This window comes from Phoca vitulina, unplaced genomic scaffold (genome assembly GCF_004348235.1).
Source record: "Phoca vitulina isolate PV1807 unplaced genomic scaffold, GSC_HSeal_1.0 scaffold76, whole genome shotgun sequence".
Lineage (NCBI taxonomy): Eukaryota > Metazoa > Chordata > Mammalia > Carnivora > Phocidae > Phoca > Phoca vitulina.
This window is the reverse complement of record NW_022589779.1, coordinates 2436168-2450659: the sequence shown is the minus strand read 5'-3', so window position 1 is coordinate 2450659 and position 14492 is coordinate 2436168. Positions and strand designations below refer to the sequence as shown.

General features: G+C 35.6%; 1 protein-coding gene across 1 annotated transcript in view; it reads left to right on the top strand.

The window, feature by feature from the left end:
• Positions 1–14492, top strand: part of PTPRQ (protein tyrosine phosphatase receptor type Q) — a 197929-nt gene that overhangs the window by 144288 nt on the left and 39149 nt on the right. The window contains exons 34-35 of the mRNA XM_032393715.1: positions 5316–5415; positions 8559–8687. Coding sequence (XP_032249606.1) covers positions 5316–5415; positions 8559–8687 — 229 coding nt within the window. The remainder of the gene's footprint in view (positions 1–5315; positions 5416–8558; positions 8688–14492) is intronic.

Genomic DNA, 14492 nt, shown 5'->3' with positions numbered 1-14492 from the left:
AAAGATTATTATTATTTTTTTCCAAAGATTTTATTTATTTGTTAGAGAGAGACACGGCGAGAGAGGGAACACAAGCAGGGGGAGTGGCAGGCAGAGGGAGAAGCAGGCTCCCCGCTGAGCAGGAACCCCCCCCGCAACGCGGGACTCGATCGCAGGGTTCTGGGATCATGCCCTGAGCCAAAGGCAGATGCTTAACCAACTGAGCCACCCAGGCGTCCCAATAAAGAGAATTATTCATGTGCCAAGGCTTTTATGAATATTTTTATATATAACCCCACGTATTCTTCACAACCCTATTAACATAACCCCCTATTTATGGGTGTCCTCAATTTATTGGTAAGAAATCGGAAGGATGGGTCTTTTAACAACTTGCCCGAGGTTACAGAGCTAGGACAGGGCAGCACCAGCTTTTAGATCCAGGCAGCCTGACTCAAGTCAGCGCTGTGCTAGTAACCGCTGTACGCATTGCCTGGAAATCACTCAGTGTCTGAGTCGGTTGCAGTTGCACTGCTCTTGGTGAGTTTTCTGCTCCCACAGACTTCCTATCCTTGCTGTACCCTTTTCTCTTCCCAACATTTTTAATTACTTCCAGCTGTTTTCTTATCATCATTTCCTCTTAGCTTTTGGAGATTAGCGTTCACACATGAGTATGCTCTACTTTTGCACATAAAGATACAAAAATTCCTTTTTGTTTTTTTTTTTTAGCAATGAATAAGTGTTTCCTTACACCCTGGAAACCACTGTTTATTGTCTACTTTTAATATTTTGCCAAACTGATGCATGAAAATAATATGTCTAGGGTATTTTATTTTATTTTATTTATTTATTTGAGAGAGAAAGAACACCAGTGTGGGGAGAACAGAGGGAGAGGGAGAAGCAGGCTCCCTGCTGAGTAAGGAGGCCAATGCAGGGCTCGATCCCAGGACCCCAGGACCAGAGCCACAGGCAGACGCTTAACTGACTGAGCCACCCAGGTGCCCCTAGTGTGTTTTAACTTACATTTCTTCAGTTATGAAATTGAGTGTCTTTTAATAAATTCTTTGTTCAGTACTTGAATATCTGGATGAATAGTACTGTCCAAAAGAGAAGAAGAGATCCTTATACTTAAGTTCTAACAACTTGTTTTCTTTTAAGATTAATAATAATATTAGAAGATCTTTCACATGACATACATCTATATCAAGAGCCAGATATGTCCTATGAGCTTTATAACTCATTTAATTCAGCTTCTTCTTAGAGTTATAAAACTGGCTTAAATCAGATTTCAATCAAAAAACAGGAAATTTAGTGCTTTATAATTATGTTTGCTTAATTACAGCAGTACATTTTATTATGCAAATAAAACATAATTTAATGTGACCTTTCTTAGGACTTTAAGTCTAGTCAGGAAATTACTTCTGCTTATTACAGATAGAATCATGTTTATATTTTCAAGTGAAAGAATTCCATTTTCTATGGAAGGATTTGGAGAAGTGACTTCATTTTGGATGGTAATTCTCTGTGGGTATATGCATAACAGTGAATCAGAATTTGTACTGGACAGTCATGGTACACTTTGTCCTTTCCTACTAGTACATTTGTAATACATGTACCCAAAAGGATTACATACTGTTTATTAATACATTGTATGTCATTTCCTCACTGCACTTGGCTAGTGCTTTGAAATGGTAATCTAATCTGAAACATTTTTTTGTGGTCTATGAAACCATTTTTTCCCCCCACTGGGTTCTAAGGTCCAGTGATTCAGTATTACCTGATAAAGAGCATTCTTTATTCATCTTCATGTATTTCCTTTCCCATGCACATCCAATTAGAGTCAGCATGTGAAAATTCATAAAACAAGTCATTCACATGTTAATATATTTAAAAAAGGGGTATCTAAAATACTGTATGAGCTACTTGCTGCTTTATAGTCTCCTAAACTTAGCTGGAGATCTAGATAACCATGAAACTCTGGCAACTATTTTTAAGATTCAATATTCATTCGAATCTAACCAGGCAAAATAGCCATAGGAACCCTTTCCTATTGTTAACAGTTCGTAAGCACCAACCCAGGGAAAAAAGATAAAACACTAATTCTTGCATGATATACAGGTAGTTAACCTATTTTATTTTGTCACTTAACTTTTGTACTTTTTACAGTAAAATTATAAATTATAACTCATAGAACTTAAAAATGGTTACAATTATAATAGTTGTTTCTAAGTAAATGATAAATATCTTGCATTTCTTATTTGTTTCAATGCTTGATCTTCAACCTGAAAATTTTTAGTATCTATTTCAAAACCAATATTTATATTCATTAGTAAATTTAGCAAATATTTATTGAGTATTTATTATGTATCTGGTATTATTCTCAGAACAGGGAATACAGTTTTAAATAAAATGAAGACTCCTGTCTTTACATTCTGGACAGACAATGAACAATGAGGATCATAAATAAATTTATTATAAGATATATTAAAGTCTGATAAGAGCAATGGAGAAAAAAAGTAGAATGGAGTGCAGAGGATGTAGAAGGGGGAAGGCAGAAGTGAGGAAGTTGGAGCTTTTGATTTTAAATAGGATGATGTCTTAGTCTGCTTAGTCTAGCATAACAAATTACCATATAGGCTGTGTGGCTTAAACAACAGAAATTTTGCTCACAGTTCTGGATGCTAGAAGTCTAAGAACCAAGTTCCAGTAAGTTTGTTATGTGGTGAGGGCTCTCTTCCTGGCTGGCAGAAGGCCTCCTTCTTGCTGTGTTCTCATAGGACCTTTCCTCAGTACATGTGCACAGAGGGAGAGAGCTAGCTTTCTGGTGTCTCTTGTTATAAGAATACTAAGTCTTTTGGATTGGGGCCCAGCCCTTATGACCTCATTTAATGTTAGTTACTTCCTAATTCCAAATACAGTCACACTGAGAGGCTAGGGCGTCAACATAAGAATTTTGGAGGGACACGTGTATTTGGTCCGTTTGGGCTTCATTGAGAAGGTGATATTTGAGCAAACTCTTGAAGGTTATGAAGTGGCTACTCAGACAGATACACAAGAGAAATACCTTTCCAAGCACAAGGAGAAGCTGGTGCAAATGCCCCATGACCTGGTATGTTCCAAGAGCAACAGGGAGGCCAGTCTGGCTCCAGCGGAGTGAGGAAGGTGGAAATTGAAGGGGAAGTCAGAGAGATAACAGGGAGTCAGAGAGTTAATGAGGGACCAGATCACAGAGGCCATTGGAAGGACTTTGGCTTTTCCCTGTGAGAGATGAGGAGGATTTTAAGTAGAAAGGTAATATTTTAAAAAGGATTACTCTTCCTGCTATTAAAAATAGATGGGAAGAGGACAAGGGTGACTACAAGAAGACTTGTTAGGTGTCTATACAATAATTCATGCAAAACAGTGTGGTGGCCTGGCTCAGGATCCTGGCAGCAGAGGGGATGAAAAATGAATACAGCATACACAAAGTTTTGAATAGTATAATGAACCCCCAAATACTTACTAATTAAATGTAATAATTTTTAACATTGTGTTACATTTGTTTTATTTATGCATTTGTTCTTTTATTTCTGAAGTATTTTAAAGTAAATCACACAAAGCATTATATTCCACTATTTAGTATGTTTCTCTAATAAGAACATTTCTATTGTCACAGTTAAATAAAATTAATGATAAATCCTTAATATTATATAATACTCTATATAAATCATCTTCTGTTTTTTTTTTCTGCATAGTATGTCTGAATCAGGACCCAATAAGAGGTTCATATATTATTTTTATTGTTGTGTCTCTTACTCTCTTTTATTCTTCCTCTTTTTTCCCCCTATGCCATAGATTCATTAAGGCAAACACATGAGTTGTTCTATAGGAGGTCCCATATTCTGAATCTGTTTGATTGCTTTCTCTTGGTATGATTTAATTTTTTTTCTCCTTCTTTTACTTCTTATAAATTAGAAATAAGATCTAAAGGTTTGAATATTCACAATTAACATTTTCAGCAAGGGTGTTTTGCAGGTGTTGCTGCCTAGATTAAAACACCTCTCATCAGGAGGCATATAACATCTGGTTGTCACATTTCAATGATGTTAAAATTGATCAGTGAGTTTTAGTTGTCATAACAGCATGATCCTTCATTGGAAAGTTGGTTTTTCCCCCCCTTGTTATAACTAGCAAATAATCTGTAGGATGATAGTCTAGTGTCCTGTCGATATCTGATTCCCTGTCAACCTTCCTTTTTATCATTGAGGATAGATTTATGCTTGTTACCTAAATCAATTATTTTATTAGGAGTGAAAAACTAATTTCTAATTGTATTATTCCTTCCACACTTATTAAATGGAACTCTCCTCTAAAGAAGTGCTTTATTGCCTTGAGTAAGACTATTTTTTTAATTCATAAAGTACAGTTCATATGAGAAAGCTAGGAAAAAATGCTTAATTTTTTCCCTTTAATTACAGATTTTTAAAATAAGAAAATGGCAGTCTGGCTATAGCCAGTGCTTACAAATTAAAAGTTTGTATATTTTTTATTTCTCTTTCATTGAATAATACTAGAACTTGTGGCTTTTTATATATTGAATCTATTTCCACCAATTTCAGTTTTTATTCATCATAAAATTTAAGCTGTTCCCTCTTTGACCAGTAGGAACTTCTGCAAGATGATCCTTTCTTCTTTCCATACCATTAGACTTTGATAGCTTCTTAGCTCTCTGGCCCCTCTAGATGTCCCAAATTCCTTTTGTTTTCTAATCACACTTTGGAATTACTATCTCTCCAAGTTTCCCTAGTTTCTTTTAAAGAAAAGTATGTGTATCTTGAAGATAGAGGCAACAAGATTTCCTAGGAGATTGTGGATGTGTTCTATGAGAGAAAGAGAGTCAAATATGACTGCAGAGTTTTTGGACTGAGCAACTAGATCAATGAAGTTGTCATTAACTAAGAGGTAGAAAGATGCAGTTGAAAGGAAGGAATTATAGGAGTTCAGCTTTGGATATGATTTTGAAATTTTAATTATAGTTCTAAATAAAGATATTTAGTTAGCAAGTGGATATTCACGTCTGGAGTTCGATAGATAGCAATTAAGTAGTCATCATCTAAAGATGAAAATTAAAACCACGAGACTGCATGGGCTCACTAAGGTGGTGAGTTTAGATAGCAAAAAGAAGAGGTCCAAGGGCTGAGCCCCGATTTAGAAGATCTAGGAGAAGAAGGGGAACAAACATATATGTACACTTTCTTAGCATTCTTGAGAAACATTCCAAGAAAATATTTTTCTGTGTTTTGAGACCCAAGTAGTATTTCCTAATAATAATCAATAATAATGTTCTTTGTCCTCTTCAGGTGAAGGACTTTCTGAAAGAACTGTAGAAATTATTCTCTCAGTCACTCTGTGTATCCTTTCGATCATTCTTCTTGGGACAGCTATTTTTGCATTTGCAAGGTAAGATTTATCTATACTCACTTTCCTAAGATGCTTTATGGACATTATTCAGTCATTGTGCAATCAGGAGACAGAAGCCACAATAATAGTCACTTGAATGGGGAGTATTTAATTAAAAAAAAATTGCTAACTAGTAGAAATAGTTAACAACTATAAGGGGTTAAAGAACTCTAAAGGGTCCAGAAGTAGCAAGTACAACAAAACGGCTGCTCTCTCAAGGCTGAGGAAGAATGGACAATAAAGGAACTAAGAACCAGAAGAAGTCTCACTCCAAAAGTTTGACATGGAATGTCTACCACAGGCACATGCAGCCGGTCACCTATCAGCGGGCAAAGAAGATGACAGAGGGAAGGGGCTGGAGCTGTTCTGTAGAAGCTAATCATCATTAATTGAGGATAGGCAGGCTGGAATTGGTCTGTAGAAACAGCCCATTTTGCTGAATAGTGTGGGGGTGCTGAGCTACTGGAATTGTTCACCAATGGGAAGAGCATCCACTTTGGAGGCAGCTAGCACTCATCCAGGTGGGCTGCTGGGCTTCCACATGAATAATAATCATGCAGCACTGGAACATACCAGGGAAGTATCTCCCTGTCCCTCTGGCCTTGAAGGTCACTGTGGTATCCTCTGTTGACAAAGCTGAGCATCCCAGCAGCCGGCAAAGGGGAAGTATAGAGTCTAGCTCCAATATCACAGAGCAGGGCAAAGAAGAGCAGGTTTGTTTTGTTTTGTTTTAATTTTATTATGTTATGTTAATCCCCATACGTTACATCATTAGTTTTTGATGTAGTGTTCCATGATTCATTGTTTGTGTATAACACCCAGTGCTCCATTCAGTACGTGCCCTCTTTAATACCCATCACCAGGCTAACCCATCCCCCCACCCCTCCCTTCTAGAACCCTCAGTTTGTTTTTCAGAGTCCATCGTCTCTCATGGTTCATCTCCCCCTCCGATTTCCCCCCCTTCATTCTTCCCCTCCTGCTATCTTCTTCTTCTTCTTCTTCTTTTTTTTTAACATATGTTGTATTATTTGTTTCAGAGGTACAGATCTATGATTCAACAGTCTTGCACAATTCACAGCGCTCACCATAGCACATACCCTCCCCAATGAGCAGGTTTAAAACTGAGAGATAATAAAGTGATAACACAAAAGCAGAAGGTTTTCTCGGATTTCTGCACTTTAAAAAATAATTTAAAATTCTGATAGGTTTAATGAAAAATATTTTAATCAGGTCTAAATCTTAAAGTTTATACAGAAGAGATCATTTTTACAATCAGGACAACACTTTGAAGATGTCCAACTTCCATACATGGTGGGCCCCTTCTTCCTGTTTACTTTACCAACAAGTCTGTACTTCATTTTCCAAGGGTCCCTTTAAATTCCCAGTATCAGGGGCGCCTGGGTGGCTCAGTTGGTTAAGCAACTGCCTTCGGCTCAGGTCATGATCCTGGAGTCCCGGGATCGAGTCCCGCAGAAGCAGGGAGTCTGCTTCTCCCTCTGATCCTCCCCCCTCTCATGCTCTCTGTCTCCCATTCTCTCTCTCAGATAAATAAATAAAAAATCTTTAAAAAAAAAAAAAGAAATCTAAAAAAAAAAATAATAATAATAATAATAATAAATTCCCAGTATCAGCCTCCTAATTCCCTTCCTGTTTACAGGGTCTCAGGGGAAATCTTAGTTGTGGTCCTAAAATCTGGCTTCATAAAGTAGATTTCTGAGTTAAAGGGACCTTATATTTGCAAAGGTAACCACAACACTAATTTCCTAAGTAGCTCAGTAGGCTCTTTTTATTTTATCTGAAGAAGGTAGTCCCGTATTCTGTATGCCATGCATCATCTCTTTCACCTTGAATCTCTTAAATCATCATTTTGATGGATAATTTGAAGAGCTGTTGAAACAAGTATTTTTCTTATGCTGCATACTGTTCTCAGATTCCGCCGAGAGATAGTGAGAGAAAGTCATTATTCTAGGCATTTTTAGGGATAGATTGTTTAAGATATCTTCCTTGTCCCTGAAGGGCATGCTTTGGCCATATTCATATTGTTCCTTGCTCTAAAAGCTTTTCTGATTTTCATCTCCTTACAGGATAAACTCCTTATGTGGACAAGAAGTTCTCCCCTCTTATTCCCTACAACCTCCGGACATACTTCTCTTTGGCCAAATGGGTCTCTTCTCACCTGAACGTTCCTTAGGCTTTTCTACAACTCTGCTTTTATACGGTCAATCAGAAATGTGCTTCCTCCTCCTTCTCGTTCTGGAACACTCAAATCAGATCTCACTTTTTTACTTCCTGACAATACTAGTAGTTGTCCTATGAATTGGAATTTGGAATTTTTATCTTTTTATTGCTTTTTCTACATTTAGATCTTGCTTCTCAACTAAACTGTAATGTTCTTAGATAGGAACCATATTTTATACTTTCTTTTCCATCCTTAATACATAATTCATATTACATAATAATTGTTTGAAATGTAAAAGATAGAATAGCTAATATCACTTTGTAATTACCATACTATGTCATAGAAAAATAAGCATGTAAATGGCTTAAAAATGAAAGGACTTGGATTTGATTCTCAGATTCATGTGATTTTTATTTTTGAACTTGAATTTTCTGAATATAAATAAAGATAACATTATATGCTGTACAATATTTTTATAAAAAGCCTATGAGACAATTTAAAACATATTTCTATGCATTTTCATGAATGTAGAAATGTCTCATGTATATAAAACAATGGAACATGGTCTTTTACTGCTGGTGCTGATAGCAATGAGCTGGTTCCACTTCGGCATACTTTCTCTTTATGACAAATCTAGAGACAGCTATCGGGAGGCAAAACAAGCTCATAGCTTCAATTTCATTTGCCCTGTAGTTTAAGTTTGCCAGTGGCCCAGGCCTTGATCAACTGATTCTCATTAAAATTTGAAACTTCAACAAAGCAACATCTTAAAGGAATATAGTAGAATTAGGTTTTATGGAATTAAAACAGGAAAAATAAGTTGAGTACCTATAAATTTGCGCCATATTCAGAGATGTGACCCCAACAAAGAAATTATTTGACTGATATCTAAAAACAAAAGGAAACTTAATTTTATATGCTTTCTATGGTATTTCCTTTTTGGACTTTACTACACTTATTTTAGAATTCGACAGAAGCAGAAAGAAGGTGGCACATACTCTCCTCGAGACGCAGAAATTATTGACACTAAATTCAAGCTGGATCAGCTCATCACTGTGGCAGACCTGGAACTGAAGGACGAGAGATTAACGCGGTGAGCACACTCCTCTTGGCGAACAGTGGTTCAGAGGGCCTGGAGCCATGACCCTATTCTGACCTATGCTTGTTGGAAGTGTTTGTGGGGCTCCTATTTACACAGGTCATAGAGATCTTCTTTCAAAGAGTGACCTCCATCTTCTGCACACTTCTCACTGGTGCTCGGAGAATCACTTAATCTTCCTCATGCTTTGGGTTCAATATGAACCTCGGACTATAACGTTCAACCAAGCTCTTTTTTTTTTTTCCTGAGACAAATATTTTTACACATTAAACCTTTAAAATCATGTTTAATAATTCACTTCATATGATAGATTTCTTTTACATTGGATTTTCTGGAAGTGTCCATATTTTTAATCACAAGTTTAATTAAATTTGTAACGACTTGATATTGTTTATATCATTTTTATAAAAGCCTCATAGCTCCTTATTTTAGTATGAAATTACATTAAAAATCTAACTTGTGTATTAACACTTTATTTTTTAATTGCTTAGTATTTAAAAATTAAATACAAAGTAAAAAATTACCTTTGGGAAGAAAAGCATGTCATCAGTATGTATTAGAAATAGTAAAGGTGCTTAATTTTAAAGAGTAAGTATTTTAAGTCCTTTTGAAATCATTATAAATCATTCAAAATGTTGACACATTTGAAAAACTTGTCTATTAAGATAATTCATCAAATTCGTAATAAAAACTGTCATCAGGCCATCATAACAAGTTTAGATTCTTATAAGATGCAATATTTTGTGATGCTTATAAGCACATGACAGTTTTTACAAAGTACATGAACAACTCTGCTAGGCTTTAAAAAATTATTATTAACTCTGGAAATACGCCATGAAAGTTCTTGAACTTAAAAAGGAATTGTTTATAGTTGTCATTTAGCAAAGCTGCTCTTTACCTAATAGATTGACTTTGAAAGAGTATTTCCAGCATGCCTAAAAATATCAAATATGTGTTACAGAGGGAAGTGTCATCTGATAAGCAGGGGCCTTCCAAATACTGCAAAATGAAAGTCATTCAGTGTTATCACTAAATTACAAGGAAATTTGTTCTGTTAAAGAGGTAAACTTACTCTTTATATTTAGATATTTACCTTTGTTTATATTCTAATAGAGGTTGTTTCTATGGATACAACAAAATGGATAGTATTCCAAAGACCATATGGAAGAAGGTTATCTATTATCCAGGACATAGTTTTCCACATTAGAAATGTTATGTATGAAAGAGCAATAGATTTGCAGGGTAACCTGCCAAAGTTAACCACATCTTAGGAGCAATAGAGCATTCCAATATTAGGCTATGTCTTGGTCCTTAAAAGGGTCATCCTGCGTAGTAAAAGGAAGTTTCTTCTCCTTTCCCCCTGCGGGCCAACTGAATTTCTGTAGTATTCTCTCAACTCCCTTTCTCATTGTTTGTACCACCTCCACAGGCCTGGAGTCTCAGTGTCTTCTAACACCCAAAAGTACAAGAGAAAACACGTCAAATCTCTCAGTGCAATTAATTTTAGTTGTTTGAACAATTTAGTTGAATCTGTTCATACTAAAATGTTCTAAGTGTCCAAACACTTATAGGGGCAGTTTTTTAAAAGAATCTTTATTAATATCCCAAAAGTCCTTAGTAAGTAGATCTTTAGGAAGAGATACGACGTAACAAAGTGAAAAAAGCCAGTCAGTATTAAAGTGCTCTTTATCAAGGAGGTTATCATTCTAGGCAGGCTGTGCTGAGGTTAGATTCCCTAAGCTCTGTGTGTTTTCACAGCTTGCCCTTTCCTGCACTTCTGAACACAGCCATTATCTAAAAGCTGGAAGATTTTTTTTTAACAATGACTGTCATGGCAGCTAATGGAAAAGGTGGATAAGGACTGCATAGATTGTTTATTATTGGTTTTTCATAAATCAGGGACTGCCTTATTTAATCTTGATTCCTAATTATTTCTTTTCCTGCTTCCGTGTTTATTTATGTATATGTGGATTTATTTGTAAAATGATGTATAAGTGTCTTTCAGGTATATTTCAAATAATATTTATTTTTGCACATAGGTCATAAGTATATATTACCCCCAATAATAGTAAAGTTGGAAATTTTAGTTTCTATGATTTTTATTTTCTCACTTTTTGATATGATTCCAGCATTCATGACTGTGAAACATCCGTATTTGTAATTCCAGTGGCACATAATAATATGCTTTGCTTGATTATTACAGAAATTTATTAAAATAACTATCAAGTGGTTTGAGTACTAACTCTTCACTACAGAGATCTGTCTCCAGATTTACTATTTATTGAAGGGTTTTCATGTGAATAAGGTCAGTAATACAGTAGAAATTAAGTCTAGAAGAAATGGTAACTAACAGATCCATAATTAGTCATGTGCACATATATGAGGGGCCATCCTTCAGTGAAGCTCTCAAGCCCTTCACTTGTCTTGAGGTGCTGGAAGATCTAAATCTATTAAAAGGCATATAGGGCATGAGAGTAGAACCAGAGACTGATAGTAGATTCTGAGAGTAAAGAATCAGGGAGTTTGAGTTAGTTTTTAAATTGTTGAATAACTTACGTCATATGTCTTTGTTATTTGCAAGAGAGAACTTAGGTGATTTCCTTTAAATCTACCCACCTATTATATGCTCTTTCTACCTGAGGCTTAGGCATGTTCTTTTCCTTCCAACATGCCCACTTTCTTCATGCATATTGGACTAGCAGTTTTCCTCAGTGTTGTATGTCTTGACATGTCCATAAGAGAAGTGATAAAAGAAGAAGATTTAATCAATAATTAAAATATTAATTTTAGGGAGTTATCTAGTTAACAAAAGTTATTATGATGCTTGTACTAAATCCTGTCAAGGACTTGGAATTTTATAGTTAAGAAATTATTCATTTTATGACATGTGCCTGTATATTTATTTACGTGTTAAGATTCATCCTGTAAATTTTGTGTGTGTAAACTCTTATTATTTAATTATATTTTACCTTGTTTCACAAAGGATCTAAAGAAGAATTCTCTCACATTGTAATTTTTCTTCCTGAAGAACAAAACTCAAATGAAGATTTAGTACTCTGGAAAAAAAAAAAAAAAAAAAGATTGAGTACTCTGTAACTCCATGAGAACATTCAGGATAGGCCAAGATAATGTTTTCATTTCCTATTTGGAATGATAATTATACCATTTCCTTATGCACATTTTATATTTAAGTTTAGACAATGCACGATGTATTTCTTAGGGAGGGTATTTAATATTTTGGGCTCATCTCTTCCACATTCACCAGATTAGAAAATCACCCTTGGGGTTTTAAAGAAATGAACAAAACAACATTTTGTGATGGCTCCTTTGAAACACAACCACTTAGCCCAAGGAAGTGAGAAAGGTTTCCAGGAGGAAATATTGGCAAGATTAGCAAACACTCAGGTAAAACAGACCTGTCTCTTCAAGATTGCTGAGACCAGCTGGCCCTATGGATTGCTTTAACTAATTTAACTGCACACAAACTACCTTCCCAAGAGAGTTATAACACTTAAAATTAAATAACCTAACAGAAGGTTCACAAGTTAAATATTCTATTTGCTAAAAATGTTTATTTTTCACTGTCTCCTTACCAGACTTAATTAAGTTATAGTAGGTTCCCCATCTCCAATCTCCCCCACCCCCCCACCCCCACCCAGGGTGACTAAATCAGAAAAAAAAAACCACACAGAGTAATAACATTAATCAATGTTACTAATCTTCTTACTTGACCCTCAATTTCTTCCAAACCTCAATTATCCCCCCAAATTTTGTGCATCATTCCATATTAATTCTCTTGCCTATTTTAGTTGAGTGAATGTAATGGTGCATTAATTAGACTCAAGGCCCAATCCAGTAATCATGAATGGAATTAAAATCCTCAAGAAAGCAAACAGTTGAATTGCTTTCTTTCTTCAATAACTTTAGAAGTGTGCAAGTTGAATTTTCGTTAAATGTACTTGTCTTCAGGAAGCTCTTGTAAACTTTAAATCAGAATACTACATTTGGAATTATTATTGTTATTTACAATCTTTATAAAATTAAAAAATCATCCCAATCTACTTTCACATAGAGGGCTTGCTAATATAAATAATTGCTACTGTTTTTGAGCAATTACTGTGTGTTAACTCTGTGTGTAATGATCTCACTTAACTCTTTCAATCCTTTTGTGGTAGATATTTTTATCCCCATTTTACAGTTGAAAAACAAAAGATGCTTAGAGAATTTAAGTAACTGTCCAAGGTGGTACATCTAGTAAACAGGACAGCCATGATGCTAGCCTGCGTGCGTTGGATTCAGAGATAAGATACACCTGTACTTCTGTGTGTGTGTGTGTGTGTGTGTGTGTGTGTAACTCAGAAGCTTACTAGATGAGATCAATATAACCCCTTTTAAAAAGACAAGACCCTATGGGATCCTTCTTGAAGCAGCTTTTCCTATGCAGAGAAATGATTCTAAGGGAAGAACTGCTTTTTTTGAATTCTTTGTTCTTTAGTGACATGGGACAAAGGAGTGATGGCATTTTAGTATAGGTTCAAACTTCAGAAACTGAAAAATCTTTAGTAGTGCAAGTCTTATTGTACCTTCAATAAGAATACATAATATTTGATACATGAAATTCTATGTAAAATCATTAGCATTTTAATCGCCATCAATTCTTTGACAGGTTCTAGCCATGGATTTTACTTCTCTCTTAAACCATTTTGCAAACAATGGCAAAAATACATGAATCCAGATAAGAAATGTCTGACAAATATGTGAATTCCAGACAAGTGTCCTGAAGTAGGATGAAGCTCAAGATATTTAATGCTCGTGTTCTTGTAGTAGCAAAAAATAATCCAGTGTGTTTGTGTACTAAATAAATAATGAATCTTTACTTCCAGATATTCTTCATTTTTCTTTAGACGCAAGGAGATTTTTGTCATCCAGTAAGTTACTGTGGTGATGCGGAGCTCTGTTGTGATGGTTTTCATCTTGTCAGGTGGTGTGCTCTATATTTTTAAATACACTATATTGAGCGTTTTGTTGTTTAACGTGCTATTTTTTTCCAAAGCCAAAAAACCCCAAAAAAGCCCTATGCTTTCTACTTACAATATGTCCTCTGTAATTTGCATGCTATTGATATGGTAAAGTTAACCTTATCAAAATGCACATTGACTCATAATGTGCATGTCCTGAGAATTTGCTGTGTTCTCATGTTGTGTTAGCTTTGACAGTAAAATAAGTTTCCACCTAGATTTCTTCACATGCATCTTGTCTTATTACATGATACAAAGCTGAGTTCTCCATCTGACAGATGGAGTCTGGGTCCAGACTTCACACAAGCTCATTTCAACTACTGCAGGTGGTAATCTGTAAGGACCAAGATGATGAAATTTCCTGTTCTCTGCCTCTGGGGCATACACAGAGTGACACAGTTCATAGTATCTGTACTTCTGCCCTAATCAATGGGTAGCTAACTGTGCATGTTTTCAGGCACTCCTCTGATGTTCGGAAATGTCATTTATATGCTAGCACAAAAATTGCTTTGTGCCTTCTGAAGGTAGCGTAACAAAATGTCAGCATTACCGGGGACCCCAGCAACAGATTGAATGCCTCAGAGATAATCAGTTTCTTCATGCAAAGAATATGAATTGGAGGCAAAGAACGAAAATGCATTTGATTTCAAAATCCCAAATCTATGACAGAGGAGTCAGTCTCCATGAGCCACAGGGGTGGATGGGGCCCAGGCTCCCGACATTCTCATTGATCATGAATAGTAGTAGTCAGCATGATTAAAACAGTGGAAGCCAGGACTAT